General features: G+C 42.4%; 2 protein-coding genes across 3 annotated transcripts in view; one reads left to right on the top strand and one right to left on the bottom strand.

Annotated features, from left to right (window-relative positions):
• The window catches only part of LOC135245136 (regulator of G-protein signaling 17-like), a 91,572-nt gene that overhangs the window by 15,788 nt on the left and 60,533 nt on the right, over positions 1–15,251 (top strand). The gene's annotated exons all lie outside the window — the stretch shown is intronic.
• On the bottom strand, positions 940–5,610 carry LOC135245131 (angiotensinogen-like). Of its 2 annotated transcripts, XM_064317989.1 has the most exons (6): positions 5,506–5,568; positions 4,694–4,720; positions 3,666–4,455; positions 3,258–3,528; positions 2,551–2,698; positions 940–2,019 (listed from the first exon to the last, which is right to left on the bottom strand). In XM_064317989.1, the coding sequence occupies exons 3-6, from the start codon at positions 4,417–4,419 to the stop codon at positions 1,843–1,845; spliced, it is 1,350 nt and encodes a 449-aa protein (XP_064174059.1). In that variant the 5' UTR covers positions 4,420–4,455; positions 4,694–4,720; positions 5,506–5,568; the 3' UTR covers positions 940–1,842. The 2 variants fall into 2 exon arrangements, with proteins under 2 accessions (XP_064174059.1, XP_064174058.1); XM_064317988.1 differs by lacking the exon at positions 4,694–4,720 and having other exon boundaries at positions 5,506–5,610.

The raw sequence follows: 15,251 nt of genomic DNA, 5'->3' as shown, positions 1-15,251 counted from the left end.
ATTTTCCCATAATTTCCAGTAATGAGGAATGTATTATTGCAAGTTATAGTTTTAAAAAGCTGTGAAGATGAAATAGAAATCTTTTTGGTTGTTCTGGTTTGAACAATTTAAAAAAACGAATTGAATGCTGTTGCATTTGCAGTACAATAAGGACAAAGGGTATGATGTTATAAAAGGGATGTACCCAAAGTCTGTAATGTGCATACTTAATTTCTGCGTTTAACCAACTGTGGAATTTGCATCAGGCCAGATTTGCTGACCGGAGTCCATGTTTTCATTGACTGTACAGCTCTATCAGGAGCTCTGTTAAATGTATTGATTCTGTTTCAGTTACTGCTGTACAGATGTGCCATGAACTGTCAATCAATTGGGGTCACTTTCCTTCTTTTAAGATTTCCTGTTAAAGCAACACACAAAACCCAACTGAACAGCATTCTCAAGGGTGAAACTGCACTACATTTCCAGAAATATGTGGACGCCCCTTCTAATTAGTGGTTTTGGCCATTTCATCCACAACAATTCCTAACAAGTGCATACAATCAAGAATACAGCCATGCAATCTCCATTGACAAACACTGGCTCTAGAATGGGTCATACCGAAGAGCTCAGAGACTTTCAACTTAGAAATGTCATTGGATGCCACCTTTCCGACGAGTCAGTCAGATTCAGTGTTTAGACTATGTTCTCCTGTACCTGTCTCTAAAAATGGCGGAAGGTGTTATTGCTGTAAAGGAAGGGTCAATATTATTTTTCAACTTTATTCTCAAACACATTGACATACTGTAAAGGCTTTATAGTATTTATTTTGGGATAAAGGACTATTTTTATGTTCATACTCTTGCAAGCTGATGGTTTGGGTTATTACTACTTTTTATGCAATATAGGCCTAATTCAAGAGAAAATATGTTTTTTAAGGGACAGAATGAACATGTAAACAAGTTGTGAATGTAGAGTGAATCCAGAGTGGCTTTATTTTGGTGACGAGGTGAACCGGTGTTTTAAAAAAAAGTCAAAAATGCAGTGGGAGACGGAAGCATTGTTCTGATCTGTAGATCATCACTTATACACGAGGAAGAACTTGCAGAATTGTTTCCTGTCATATTTCACGCGCAATTAATGCGTAGCTTTATTAGCTCAGTTAATTTCATGGCTACCGATTATTGTGTGCACAGCGTTGTTGATGGGTACACAGTTATAAATGTCTCAATATTCTCTTTTCAGAAAATTAACTACTGCACAGTTGCCAGAAACTATGAGCACACAGTTTGAATGTGTAATACTAATTGATTCATGCTGCAGACCGATGCACAGATAAAGTTTAACAATGGTTATTGTACCATTTATATATGAATGCAGTTTTTGGGAGAAGAGAATTTGAGAGCATCATTTAGATAACGTAAACATTTAGCTATTCCATATTATGAGAATTTTTTACTTGAACAGTTTAGGTCTACATGTACTGTATCTGATGGGGTTTACTGCCTGTACCCCAGGACCCCATAGCTACAACACTTGAGTTCAGTGGTAAAATACAATGTAAGATGATCAACCCAATGGAAATAAGTTCACTCTTACAGCCAGTTAAAGAATCCATGATATTTCCTGAAGTCTGTCCAACAGTGAGGTAAGGGCTGTACCAATACTTTGAGCAAAGTGAGTTCTGGATGTGGAATATGAGTGGTTTGGCCTTAAATTGAGCAGTCTTTGGTTCTCTGCATGCTGGAATGGCATCAGTGTAAGTGTTCTGCTGGTGTCTTCCCCCTGACTTGCTGTCCATAGCCTGTTTGTGTGTGTGTGTGTGTGTGTGTGTTCAGCCATACAGCGTTGAGGTTCAGAGCATGCTCATTTTACAGGGTTCCCTATTCTCCCCAGCAGGAGGAGAGCACTGGAGCTTTCCTCTACGATGGCGAAGCAGAAGGGCCTGTTGACTGTCAGCTTCATCGCTGCTTCAGCGCCCTTGGGCTCGTCCTGCTGCTCCGATCCCTCCTCAGATGTCTCGAACACCACCTCATTTAAAACCTGAAAGCCAGACAGATCTGCTCTCAGCCGCACTGGCACTGGCCCAGAGGTTCAGCGGATTTGGGTCTGAAACTAAGAGGTTTGCAGCTAATTTAAGCTCAATGCTATTGGCCAAATTAGTTTTGCTTGTCTGTAAACTGGAAAATTTAACATATGTGCAGATTTGATAAGTTATTTCAGTGAACAGTTGGATTTTAGGGTCAGTATGTTCTATGAATAATTTCAGGATCTTCCTTCATAGGTGAATTCAGAATACAGTAGAGCATTTTTTCTCAGAGCTGGGAGACCCTCTGCTCAGTAATGGCAGTGAGTTTAGCACTGAGATTCTTATCTCCCTCACAGTGAAGTGAGTTTAGCACTGGGATGCTTATCTCCCTCACAGTGAAGTGAGCTTAGCACTGGGATGCTTAGCTTGTCCACAGTGAAGTCAGTTTAGCACTGGAATGCTTACCTCGTCCACAGTGAAGTCAGTTTAGCACTGGGATGCTTACCTCCCTCACAGTGAAGTGAGTTTAGCGCTGGGATGCTTACCTCGCCCACAGTGAAGTTCTCCTTTCTGCTGAGGTGGCTGAAGTTGGCCCCTGTGCCCAGCAGACTGGGCAGCCCCAAGTTAGTGAGGATACTTTGCAGATCATTCACCACGTTAAGGGACAGCTTGGGGAGAGAGACCTCCAGAAGCCTACGGAGAACAGACCCAAACCAAACAGAGCTCAGCACTGACACACAAAGTTCTCAGTACTGACACAAACAGTCCTCAGCACCCACCCAGCAAAGTCCTCAGCACCCACGCAGCAAAGTCCTCAGCACCCACCCAGCAAAGTCCCCAGTACTGACACCGTAAAGTCCTCAGTACTGACACAGCCAAGTCCTCAGCACTGACACAAACAGTCCTCAGCACAGACACTGCAATGTCCTCAGCACCAAGGTCTTTATCGTGTCCTTAGACAAATGTGTCCTGGGGGAGACTCCTCAGGTCCCCTCTTTCTGCTGTCTGTTCTGTCAGGTGTAGCAGCTTCTCAGGTGTAGCAGCTATATACCGTAGTAGCAGGTGAATCAGGTGTATAGTAGCAGGTATAGAGTTGCAGGTGTATTTGTCAGGTGTATGGTAGGAAGTGTAGCAGGTGTTTAGTAGCAGGTATATTATATCAGGTGTATGATCGGAGGTGTAGCAGCTGTAATGTAGCAGATGTATGGTTGCAGGTGTATCAGGTATTGTAGATTCCAAAAGTGGGGCTCACCCTTCCTTTAGGTGCTGGGTCCACTCTGAGATGTGAACTATGAGCTTGTCTTCAATGGTGTCCATCTGGGCCCCCTCGTACGGCAGAACCAGAAGCATGTAGGCATGTCTGCTCAGGGGCAGTTTGAGGACCGTGCACTTCCTGCGCTTGTCGTCCAGGTAGCTGTATATTCCTTTGTGGGTCATGAGAGGAACCGTGACGCTGGTCTTGTCATCGATCCAGAACTCCTGCAGGGACGTTGCCTCTGGTCTGAACATTGTCCTCCACTTCCCTGAAACACACAAACACTTTCTTTTACTCTCCTGGGCATATGTACCAGGGTAAGGTTAATACCAGGAGCAGCCTGATCACCAGAAAAGATCAAGTGCATTTACAGTTCTTACAGACACATTTAGCAGCAGTGCTCACCCTTGAAATGCATGGAGCTGGCGAACAGGAGGTCAGAGGTGGAGTTTATGTCCTGGAACAGGAGTTTGGTTTTCCATGGCGATGTCTTCTCCATGAAGTCGTTGAGCTGGGATTGGGCGCGCATGGACTGGGAGATGTCCACTGCTCGGGTGTAGGAGGTGTCAGAGAATTCCCAGACTCCCCGGACGAAGCTCTCCGACAGGTTGGCGGCACTGAAGACCCAGGCCTGCGTCCGGAGCTCGTCCGTTGTTCCGTCGATCAGGCCGTTGATGTAGCGGAGCGTGCGCAGCACCTTGTGCCCGTCGAACTGCGACAGGCAGTCCGCAGAGGCCGTCTCACTCTCCAGCCCCAGGAGCTTCTGGAGCTGGCTGGCCGTGTCCCCCCAGGCCCCAAGGTAGAAGGTGACCAGGGCCCCGTAGGCCTCCACGGGGGAGAAGAGGGCGTTGGGGGCCTTCTGCGCCCTCAACACATTGTAGAGCCGCTGGCCCAGGAAGTTGAGGAGCTGCGCGAGGACCGCGGTCGTCTGGGTGACATTCCCCTTCTGCTCTGTGTTCGCGTACACAGGGTCGGGCTCCACGCCGTCTTCGATCGACGCCAGGGGTACGGTTTCCAGGGGCACCGCCGCCGGGGCCTCGGTGTTCTTGCAGCTGCCGTTGCCCAGGGCGAACAGGCCGAAGGGGTGCACGTACACACGGTTTGCGGCCGCCACGGTAACAAGAGCGATCAAGAGGAGCGACCTGCTTATCTCAACCATGATTGGTCTCTCTGGTTGGGAAACTCCTTGGTAAATCTAGAAGGTCAGTTGGATTACAGAATATCCATTATTTTCTGATACTCTCAGTCTCTCTGACTGAAGGTATGTGGTAAATACATGAATGGAAATGGCAATGATATCAATAGTGGAATTAGTTTATATTACTGTACATTACTGTTATCTTCCACTCAGTTGTACAGGCCAAAGAGACACATTTGGCAGCAAACATTTGGGAAAACTTTTTTAAACTGCATTGGAAATTCGAGCAGCACACCTTTTTTGCATGCAGTTCCACTTTAATCTGAGGAGAAAAGACCTGAAGTGAAATTATCCAGTTCAATGCTGTCAGTCAGCAGTTTTGCCCCCGGGTTGTTGCATTGTTTTTCCTGTGCTAACGAACATGTACTTTATTCTTTGGTTTGGAAGCTAATCAACAGATGAGACCCCTACACACAGAACAAACACCGCCTCCTCTCTCTGGATACACATGGCAGGTTTAATGATTACAGAGCACACTAGTGAAAAGATCTGGGGCTTGCTAAGCACACGAAGGAATGGAATTGTAATAATGTTTTGTTATTATAGGACTGACTGCTGTATACAATTGAGTGAGGAAAAATAATGAAGCGTTGCAATTGACAATTAGATTTAGATCTGAAATTAAACATATTTAACAACTTAATGTAGGCCTAATAAAGCTGATCTACTGTTATTACAATGATGAAAATGAATTGTAAAATAGCGATAAATAATTACAGGACCATCTTTAGTCAAGTCAGTCAGTTGATTGGTAATTAACACTTTTTTGCATGGCACATCGAAAATGTACATTTCTCAGAAATCTAGCGCAACAAACTTTTAATCTCCAAAAAAATTCTAAGATAGATCAAATAGTTTATCTGACTTGATTACGGTTTCTTTAGTATTTTTATTAAGGTTTCTTTTGTAATGTAACGATTTATTTTCTTTAGTACTGTATTGATTGCTTTTCTTTAGTGCTGAATTACTCATGTTTTCTTCAGTACTGTGAATATTACTGTAGGTTATATATGTAATGTGTCTCCATCTGGTGATGAGTGCACTTACCTTCAGACGCGCTGTTTCATTGTGCTGTGCGGTGCGCTGTGAGCTGAGGACAACAGCGCTTCGGTTGGCTCTCCCAGTTATTCATTAACACCGGCTGTGACAGCTGAAAGCAGGCCAGGAGGGGGTCGTGTGTGAGTAGGCGGATAAGCGGAAGGTTTTGAGACGTGGGTGGGATTCTGCCCTGAATCACGTACGTGATGTGCGATGTGACAAAGGTGGAAAGAACTCAAGCTGGAGACTGGCTGGAACTTCACTGCCTTTTTTTTTTTTTTTTTACTGCTTTCCTGTGGGCCTCCCTCAGGCAAAGTTCCAGCAAGCTCAGTTTTGAAGGCATCAAATCAGCTGCACAGGTCTCTGAAGCCTGTTACTGCCAGCATTCCCAATTTTCCAGAAGTATGAAAGACATGTCATGTTAGAATATGATGAGGGCCAAATTAATTCCAAAATTTCCCAAACACATTCAAAAGAGAAATCAGCTGTATTCAGTTTAATTTATCTAACTATGCCAGATTTTTTTGGCACACTTTTCTGTTTTTGCCCATGGTTGTATTCAAACAGCACAAAGATTACAAGGCAATTATTATCTTTCCTTCACTTTTTCTGGTCCTGGAACAGAAATGTTTTAGTAATTTGAATACGATTTTTGTGATTGTACACATCACTTTGAGAACTTATGAATACTCACAATAGCTTTGTTTAATAAAAACTGCTTTATCTGTCATTGCCAAATGAAGAAAATAATAATGTAGATTAATAATGAAGTTTAATGATGTTGGGTATCTGTAGATGCCAATTTTACATTTTACAGTGGCCAGTAGAGGGCAACCAAGCACTTTTTTGTGAGGTTTAGTTAGCTCACATGGCAATCAACTGCTTTATCACTATCTTAAGCAATTATGTGTGTTTAACAATATTTTTTCGAGTGAATTTTTGGTTATTAGAACATTTGTTAAGATTATTATTGGCCTCAATTATACATGTGTAACAATGTCAGTGCAATATAGATTCTCTGGTGTTACACAGTAAGTGTAATATTTGATTCTTCAGTGAAAAAGGGGTTGTGTTATAATGGATTCTTATGTGGTACAATTTTGCTGTTATATTTAATTCTTCTATACAACAACATGAGTGTAAAATGGATTCTTTGCCACTCATCTATGGATATAATGTATTAAACAGGAACTAATGCAGAGAGCCCCTGGGCATGTACAGAGATATCAGCCATAATCCGCAGAGTAGAGCCAGATGGCCTAGTATATTTATTTAAAACAAATGATCAGATTTTTTAATCAAACTGAAATCTTAAAATGGATGAGGTGATTTTCTGTTTTGGTTAATTGTGGGTTTGCACACCCTGTAATGTCAGTGTGTTATAAGGTTCTGTTTCTCCCTGTAATGAGAGTGATGTGCTGTAATTACACTCCAAATGGACCGGAGGCGTTTGCCATGAAACCTTGCCCTTTCAGAACAATACGTGGTGAGCAGAGATGTCTGACTGCCACTAACCATCAGTGCTTAATTTTCAGGCGAAATGCTTTTGTCGGCACAATGCCATCTAGTGAACACTGTGAGAACTGAACTTTTGAATTACGCTGTTATTTTGGATGATTTGTTTACATTTTAATCATGGTTCACTTGTTCAGTAGCCATTACCTGCTGCATATACACATGCAGCCCATTTTCAAAAGGAATGTGGCTTTGGTTGGGCACAGTTTCTGGTATCTCCTCTACTGCCTTCTGACACAGAGCGAGAGTGCAAGAGAGCGAGAGAGACAGAGAGACCAAGACGGACAGAGAGAGAGAGAGGGGTCTCTGCATGTGCAGCTCTGTTTCAGTCTGATGGTATCAGAGCTGGTGAATCCTGCGTTTCAAAAGCATGTGGAGATGACCAGCGCAAGGACTGTTATTGCCACCATGAAAAGCCTCTGACCTTTCAAAAAGGGCATGTTACAATTCTTCATGCGGCAAAGCTAAGTCACTTTGGACCTTGTTCAGTAATGCTGGGTTTATAGACACTGGAAGAAAAGTAGCCACTCCCAGCACACAGCCTGTTTAAACAACAGAAAGCTGATTTGGGCCATATGCATTTTAAATGAGGCTTAATGAGTTTACAGCGTTGTCATAAAGCACTGTCACACATTTCCCTTTGGGAGAGTGGAGACTCACATTCTGCCATGCAGTGGCTAGCTGGTAAGCAGCCATCAGCACTGATTAATTCCTGTAGGAATATTCCCTGTGGCTGTAGATCTGTAGTTGTGACATTTATTCTTTGTCTGCAGTCGTTGATTAGGGATGCACTAAACTATACTAAACACAGGCATACAAAACACTTAACACTGAATTGATGTACTAATTTCTCTTAAACACAGTGAATATATTATCAATTTGTGAGATTTTAATATCCAATTTCATCTTGTTTATGGAGAACTCAGTGTGTCGTCATAAAAACGATGCAAAGGCATTCGGAATGAGTAAGTGTATTTTTAAACCAATATCATTACTACTAATGTCCAACAGAAAATTTATGTTGGAATCCCAGATATAGTTGCCACTAACATGGTCAGAATTGGATCAGAACCATTTTTACCTAGAACAAGGACCTCAACTGAATGGTTCAGAGTGATGAATAGACCTCCACGTATATGCTCCCTACAGAAGTATTGTAATTCAAAGGAATCAACCTGCCACTTAAGTTTTATTGTTCAATTTTATTTGTGTGGCACTTTTTACAGAACGGCTGTCACAAAGACACTCCACAGAACGCTCAAGAGGAAGTAGAGGGGGAGCCCATCCTCCACTAGCCAGGCTGTTGTCAGTAGTTAAAGTTAAGATGAATGGTAATTGGGAGGTAATGGGGAATCTATCAAAGAAAATAAGCACAATGGCTGGGCAGATTATAGCCTAGGGTATTGAGCTAGCTGATAAAATAGACTGTCCAAGCAAAGAAGTGTATATTAATATGCAGGTCAGACGAGTGAGGTGATGCTCTTGGCCTCCCGGGTGTGTCATGGTGTGGGCTTGAACCAGGAGAGGTTTGGGACTTATTTTCAATCAAGGATTTGCATAGATAGAGCCACATTTCTACATGTAGTCATATATATTTGCTAACTGTTTTCTGACATTAAAGGACAAGATTATACTTTGGTGATGTGCTGCCCCAGTGCTTTGATTTAACCCTTTAACCAATTTTTCAGCCAGCTGGTAGAACAAACTTTAGCAGCACAATAAAAAGAAATTGTTGCTAGCTCCATGTCAACTGATGAACTGGCAGATTGAATAGCTACTACTCTGTGTAAAACTCTTGATGTAGTTACTCAAATAAAAACTAAAAAAAGTTATCGAGATGAGGTCTGTGCCCAGGTATACTGAACTCACGCGGGCTCGTAAACAAAACTCATCAACTGGGACGCAAGTGGCGTTCCTCTACTGCAGGTATTCCTCTTAGCCTGGAAAGAGATTCCACGTGCCTATACGCATGCTTTCTCCAAAGCTTTTTTTCTTTGGTGGTAAAACAGTAGGAATTGGAAAAAAGATATTTGCTTCTGCCCCAGACAGTGATGGTTGTATTGACGATATTGAGCTGTCTCCTACTGTAGATGCGCAGAATGCCTTGAAATCTTTACTCCGTAACTCAGCGGAAACTAATCAGATTGTTTTGTGTTTTCTTGAAATCAACCACCTGCCTTCTAGACCCCCTGCTCACAAAGCTACTGAAGGTTCTATTGCCTGTTCTTAGCAAGTCAATTCTGGACATAATAAATTATTCATTGTTATCAGGATATGTACCTACATCATTTATGACAGAAATCAAGCCACTTCTGGAAAATATAGTTTGGATCCTACTGAACTGTCTAACTATAGACCCATTTCAAACCTCCCATTTTTTTATAAAAGATCCTTGATAAATGTGCAGTTCAACAGTTTTTTTCTTATCTACAGGCTAACAATATGCATGAGAGGTTTCAATCTGAGTTTAGGAAGCACCATTGTTACAGCCCATGGCTTTGTAATGAATGATTTGTTCCCGTCCCTGGATTGTGGTTGTATCACAATACTTGACTTGAATTGCTGTCTTTGTAACAATAGACCACCATATTCTCCTCTGCAGACTAGAGAAATTAGTTTGTCACACTGGGGAAGCTCTTTTGTGGTTAAAATCCTGTCTCTGACAGATTTCAGTTTGTGAGGGTAAACAATGAGTCATCTGAGTGTTCACAGGTAAACTTTGTAACACCTTGAGGAACTGTTCTGGTTCCTTTGCTCTTTTCTCGTAACATGCTTACCCTTGGGGGCATTAGAAGTAGACGTGGTGTTATGTATCCCAGCTATGCAGATGACATGCAATCGGTTAAATCCGTCAAAGTTGTCCAGCTTGCTGAACTAGAGGCCTGTCTTAAAGGCCTAAAGGCCTGAATGACCCATAACTTCCTCTTATTGAAGTCGGTTAAGATTAGTAGTAAGCCCCAAATTTCAGAGATACATTCTTACACTTTTCTTTAGATTTAGATGGCTTCTCTGTCACAGCCAATGCAATTGTAAAGAAACCTCAGCGTGTCTTTTGATTCAGATCTCTCCTTTCAGGCCTTTATTAATATCTCAAGAGTAGCCTTCTTTCACTTGAGAAAATCTAAATTAAGGAAGATATCCCTGCAAGATGCTGAAAAATTGGTTCATTGGTTCATTTGTAGTCTCAAGGTTGGATTACTGTAATGCTTTATTGTCTGGTTGCACTAATTAGGCTTTGAAACGTCTCCAAATTGTACAGAATGCGGCTGCTAGGGTAATTACAGGAATTAGAAATGTGAGCTTATCAGTCAGTGCTCGCATCTCTTCAATGGCCTGTTAAACTTAGAATTGACTTTAAGTCTCTACTCCTAACGTATAAGGATTCAAAAGCTTTGGCTCCAGAATATCTTAGAGAGTTAGGCTACTTATCCTTTATTCTCCTCCAAGATTGCCTCTGTGATGAGGTCCTGGCTATTTGAAAATTCCATGTATATGTAAAATTACAATGGGAGGCATATCCATCTCTTACAGAGCTCCTGTCTGCTCCCTTGAAATGGGGAGATTCTAAATAAAACAGTCTGTAATTCCTACATGGTTCACTTGATATGGATGTAAATACCCTTAAATTAAAGCTGACAGTCTGCACTTTAACTGTTTCATTTGAAATCCAATGTGCTGGAGTACAGCCCAAACAGCAGAAATTGTGTAACTGTCCAGATACTTATGGACTGCTCTGTAGGTCTGTACATGCTCCTTTGTAGGAGACCGTAGACATGCCCTTCTGTAACGGTGCAAGAAATGACCTTTAACGTTGTAATTTTTTTTACTTGGAGTTTCTTGAACTGCTTGCTGCTATATGGACATATGATAGAGGACATTTTAATTGGCCTCTACTGTGTCATATATCAATGCAGGAACCTTTGGTCTCCACTTTGTTCAGTGTGTGTAGCAGCATGACATGAATTCAGAGCCTTCTATACCTAATTATTGATCAGCCATCTGTCTGAGGGCCTGAACAGTTTATTTAAAGTGTGATTTAATTGCAAGGCCTGGAAAATGTGAAACTAGCTCCAGTCAAGCTCTCACAATGTTCACTCGACCTTTGATTCTGAACCTTGATTCTGAGAGCAGATTTATCAACTTGGATGACTGTGAATTAATCATTCTAATTCTCTATAATTATTATAATTTCCAAGCCAAGTAAAATAATGGGGCACTGGTAGTGCTGATTAGTTTGAGAAAGATGGGGCACTGGTAGGGCTGGTTAGTTTGGGAGAAATGGGTCACTGGTAGTGCTGGGTAGTTTGGGACAGATGGGGTACTGGTAGTGCTGGGTAGTTTGGGAGAGATGGGGCACTGGTAGTGCCTGTGTGTGAGGTCAGAGGGACAGATTATCAACAGTAAAAAAACAAGACATAACATCAGTAAAAAAAATACTGTTTCTTCTGTCTGGATTCTTATGGCTATAAACTGTCATGCTTCTGCTGAATGGTAGACCTAGGGTATGTAAGGGTTATTTCTTTCAGTGCTTGAATAGGGCACCACTTCCATTTCCCTGAATTTATTGTCTTGTCCTATTATATTTTGTATTGTATATTTAATTAGGTCTTTTCCTCAGGAGGAGAGTAAGCCAGTGAATTAGTTTCTCCTTGGCTCTCTTAGTGTTTAACTGCACACTCCAGTTGATTGATTTCTCTGCATAACAACATGATGCCTGTAATGGGCCTGCTTTCTGTATTGTGAGAACCTGGCCCGAAGGAGGGGGGAAGTCAGGAGGACTGGGGGTGGGGTTGGGCCTGGGTGGCACTGTTGCCAAGGTGCCAGCGGACTGCCCCTGCCCTGACGCAGCACTCCCGCCCCCCCGGCACCAGAGATCCCCACTGTGGGGACAGCTGTCAGGGACCGGGCGCGACGCGTGTCCTGGTCCCCGAATATCCGCCAAGCTGGCCTCCGTCTTCACAGGGAACTTTCCAAGCAACAGGGGGCGCCGAAACCTAATCTCTTTATTCATCATGGAATTACGCGTGTTTTTCTTCTCCCTCTGTTGGGAAGGGTAGGCATAAATAAACAGACCCACCAGGGGACCGTCAAGCCGTTACTCTGAGATCATTCAGCAGCACTGGGTCTGGCAGAATTCTCCCACTGTCAGCACAAAATCACGGCTAAAACAGCGCTCACATTCCGTTTATGGAAATTTATGCAAATTTACTGTTCGATCCAAATTTTCTGTGACTGGCCTAGTGGAAAGTGCAATGTCTGCATAAAAATTATTGGGTTTATAAAAACTGTTCTAGACCTCAGTGTTTTTAGTTTTTGAGTTTTGAGTTCTGTACCCCACGATCAGCTAGTTATAAGTTATGCACCCCATCATCAGCTGGTTTTGAGTTCTGTACCCCATGATCAGGTGGTTTTGAGTTCTGTACCACATCATCAGCTGCTGTAGTGGGCACTTATAAGCCATGCTGGTCATCCTAGGTAAGGGTGTCTGATACGCAAACACTTAATACCATCCTTTACACTCCATAATCTAACACATAGCGTAATTTAGGTTTACAGTGTAATAACATTCCCTGACACTTCATAATATCATTTCACTTATTAGCATCATTTTGCATCCTGTTACATTCTGAATATTATGTTGCTTTGGTGCTGCTTTGTTAGTATTTCCTTCTTAGAAACTGGTGGAACTGCTGTAACTGGAAGAGGGCCATAACCGTAGTGAAATTCATGTTGGAAAGCGTCATGACAGCCATATTTTAAACAAGCTCAGTGGAATTAATTTGCTTTGTTTTTGTACAGCTATGGTGCGCTGGTGCTCTAAACCATGTCAGCGAAAAATCCATTAATCCCATGATGCCGCAGACAGGGGAACGTGTCCTTCAGAATACAAATGAGCTTTGGCAGGAAAGTTTTATTCCAAGTTATCGTGCAAAGGTGCAGTTATGATAGATTTATTCCCCCGAAGTGTTTTAAAGGCATGGTGTTCCAAGGTCAGTAGTCAGTAGTCAGTAGTGCTGTAGATTGGGAAACACCTCTAAGTGAGGTGTGCACAGCTCATTTCATGAGCTTCCCCATGAGGTTTCTACTAGCATCGGTACTGAAAGCCAATCTGCAAACAAAAGATACTTAATATGGTCAGAATTTGTTACCATACGCATCTCCCCTGCTCTATTCAGCTTACTGCCTGTGTCACCTCCGTGAGAGTCATGCTGCTGGTTGCCAAGGAAACACTCCGTTCCGAACGCATTCCCTCTCAGGAATTAGGGCTCAATCTTTATTTTCTGACTGATGCGTGCTTTTTCGTTAAAAAGTTCAACCTCCAGCAGTGTCACCACTGTAGGAACTGTTTAATGTAAGAAAATGAGTAAAATGAGAACTGATACATTTGTGTCTTTTCTACTTTGCTCAATGTTTTTTTTTTTTCAAAAATTTAAATTAGCATCTGCTACGTGGTATAATGTTTCTCTCTTTAAACCATGCAGGACAGACGTAGATGTATAATTTCACTGAAATTAAATACACATTTCTGAATTCTGAATGACCCCCATTTCCACAGAGTTTGTATCTCTGAGTTTCTGTTGTATAACACACAACAGTCTTATGACATTATTAAAGTTTTGTTTTGTTGTGCACCATCACTGTTTACACATGCAAGTGGTTTTATCCTACGCTCCATTTATTACCAGCCAGCTTATCGCCAGGTTTGCCCCTTGGTTTTTAACTGCTGGTATAAAACGAGAGATCTGTGTATGTATGCTTTGACAATCCTCTTATTGCCCGTTTGTTTTTGTACTTGATGTGTTCCGCCAATAGCGAGTGTACCACAGTTCACCGGCAGTTTATCTGTAATGCCCATGGTTGGTATTTGAATGTTACCGCTGGTAACAAAATTTTCTTCACCCCTCTGTTGATCTTAAGACCCCTAGAGCCAGCACATAGCACTAAAATGGCCGCTGCTTTCTCCGGAGTAACTGTATGTTGTATTTGTATTTGCGGCTGTTTTCCTGAGCTCTTGAGAGAAGGCTGGACTGAGAGCATACTTTTGAAAGCTATGCGCATACTGCACCTGTACCAGTAAAAGCTGCTGATGCACACAAGGATGAAGTGTTTCCGTGGTGATTGTGCCCATCAAATAATAGTGGATTTCTCATTAATTTTCCTGTTGTTTTCCTGTCATTTGCTTTTGACCGCTCATGCAGTCACAGAGAGAGAGGAAGTGTCAGCCTGGGAAAGCAAGCAGCAGAGAGTTTACTCCCAATGAGCCTTTCTGTGGCTGATAGCTTCAGCCAGCCATTATGGTAGACGTGCAGTGGCCTGTGACTTGTGTGTGCATATAGATTTTATTTTATTTACTCTGTATCCATTTCCTCCCTCCTGTGACTGTTGAACCCAGCTTGTGTGCTGGCAGAGGCATTTTAAACTGACTGACTTACATTGGGGGGGGGGAGGGGGGGGGGCATTTCTCAGTGTAAGATGGCTTCCTGTTTTTTTTTTTGGAGCAAAGATCCCTGTAGTATAATCATTTATGGTTATAAAGATATCATGGGAATTGTGCCTCAGTAATTTTACCAGTTAAAATGTATAGCAATCGCCATAGACTATATTCCTTACCAACACCACACACTACATTCTTTGCCAAGACCTCAGCCCACATCCTTTTCCAACACTACCCACCACTTGTTTTACCAACACCACATACCACACCCTTTACCAACGCCACTGAACACACCCTTTACCAACACCACACACCTCATACTTTACCAACATCATCTGTCTGTTATCTCTCTTTGTCTCCTGTAGAGGTTTGTGTTATCTCTCTCTATCTCTTGTAGAGGGTTAGTGTTAACTCTTGGTGTCTCCTGTAGAGGGTTAGTGTCATCTCTCTGTATCTCTTGTAGAGGGTTAGTGTTATCTCTCTCTGTCTCCTGTAGAGGGTTAGTGTTATCTCTCTGTATCTCTTGTAGAGGGTTAGTGTTAACTCTCGGTGTCTCCTGTAGAGGGTTAGTGTCATCTCTCTGTATCTCTTGTAGAGGGTTAGTGTTATCTCTCTGTGTCGCCTGTGGAGGGTTAGTGTTATCTCTCTGTGTCTTCTGCAGAGGGTTAGTGTTATCTCTCTGTGTCTCTCCTGTAGAGGGTTAGTGTTATCTCTCTGTGTGTCTCCTGTAGAGGGTTAGTATAATCTCACCATAACTCCAGTAGAGGGTTAATGTTATCTCTCTGTGTCTCTCCTGTAGAGGGTT

This window comes from Anguilla rostrata, chromosome 18 (genome assembly GCF_018555375.3).
Source record: "Anguilla rostrata isolate EN2019 chromosome 18, ASM1855537v3, whole genome shotgun sequence".
Lineage (NCBI taxonomy): Eukaryota > Metazoa > Chordata > Actinopteri > Anguilliformes > Anguillidae > Anguilla > Anguilla rostrata.
Note: the sequence above shows the minus strand (reverse complement) of the source record. Positions and strands in the feature narration are given on the sequence as shown.

Excerpts from the sequence above, each read along its gene's own strand:
- LOC135245131 (XM_064317988.1), bottom strand. The coding sequence starts at position 4,419 with ATGGTTGAGATAAGCAGGTCGCTCCTCTTGATCGCTCTTGTTACCGTG. Across the intron at positions 3,529-3,665 it reads CAGCTCCATGCATTTCAAGG|GGAAGTGGAGGACAATGTTC; the intron begins GTGAGCACTGCT and ends TGTGTGTTTCAG. Across the intron at positions 2,020-2,550 it reads AGAACTTCACTGTGGGCGAG|GTTTTAAATGAGGTGGTGTT; the intron begins GTAAGCATCCCA and ends TCTGGCTTTCAG.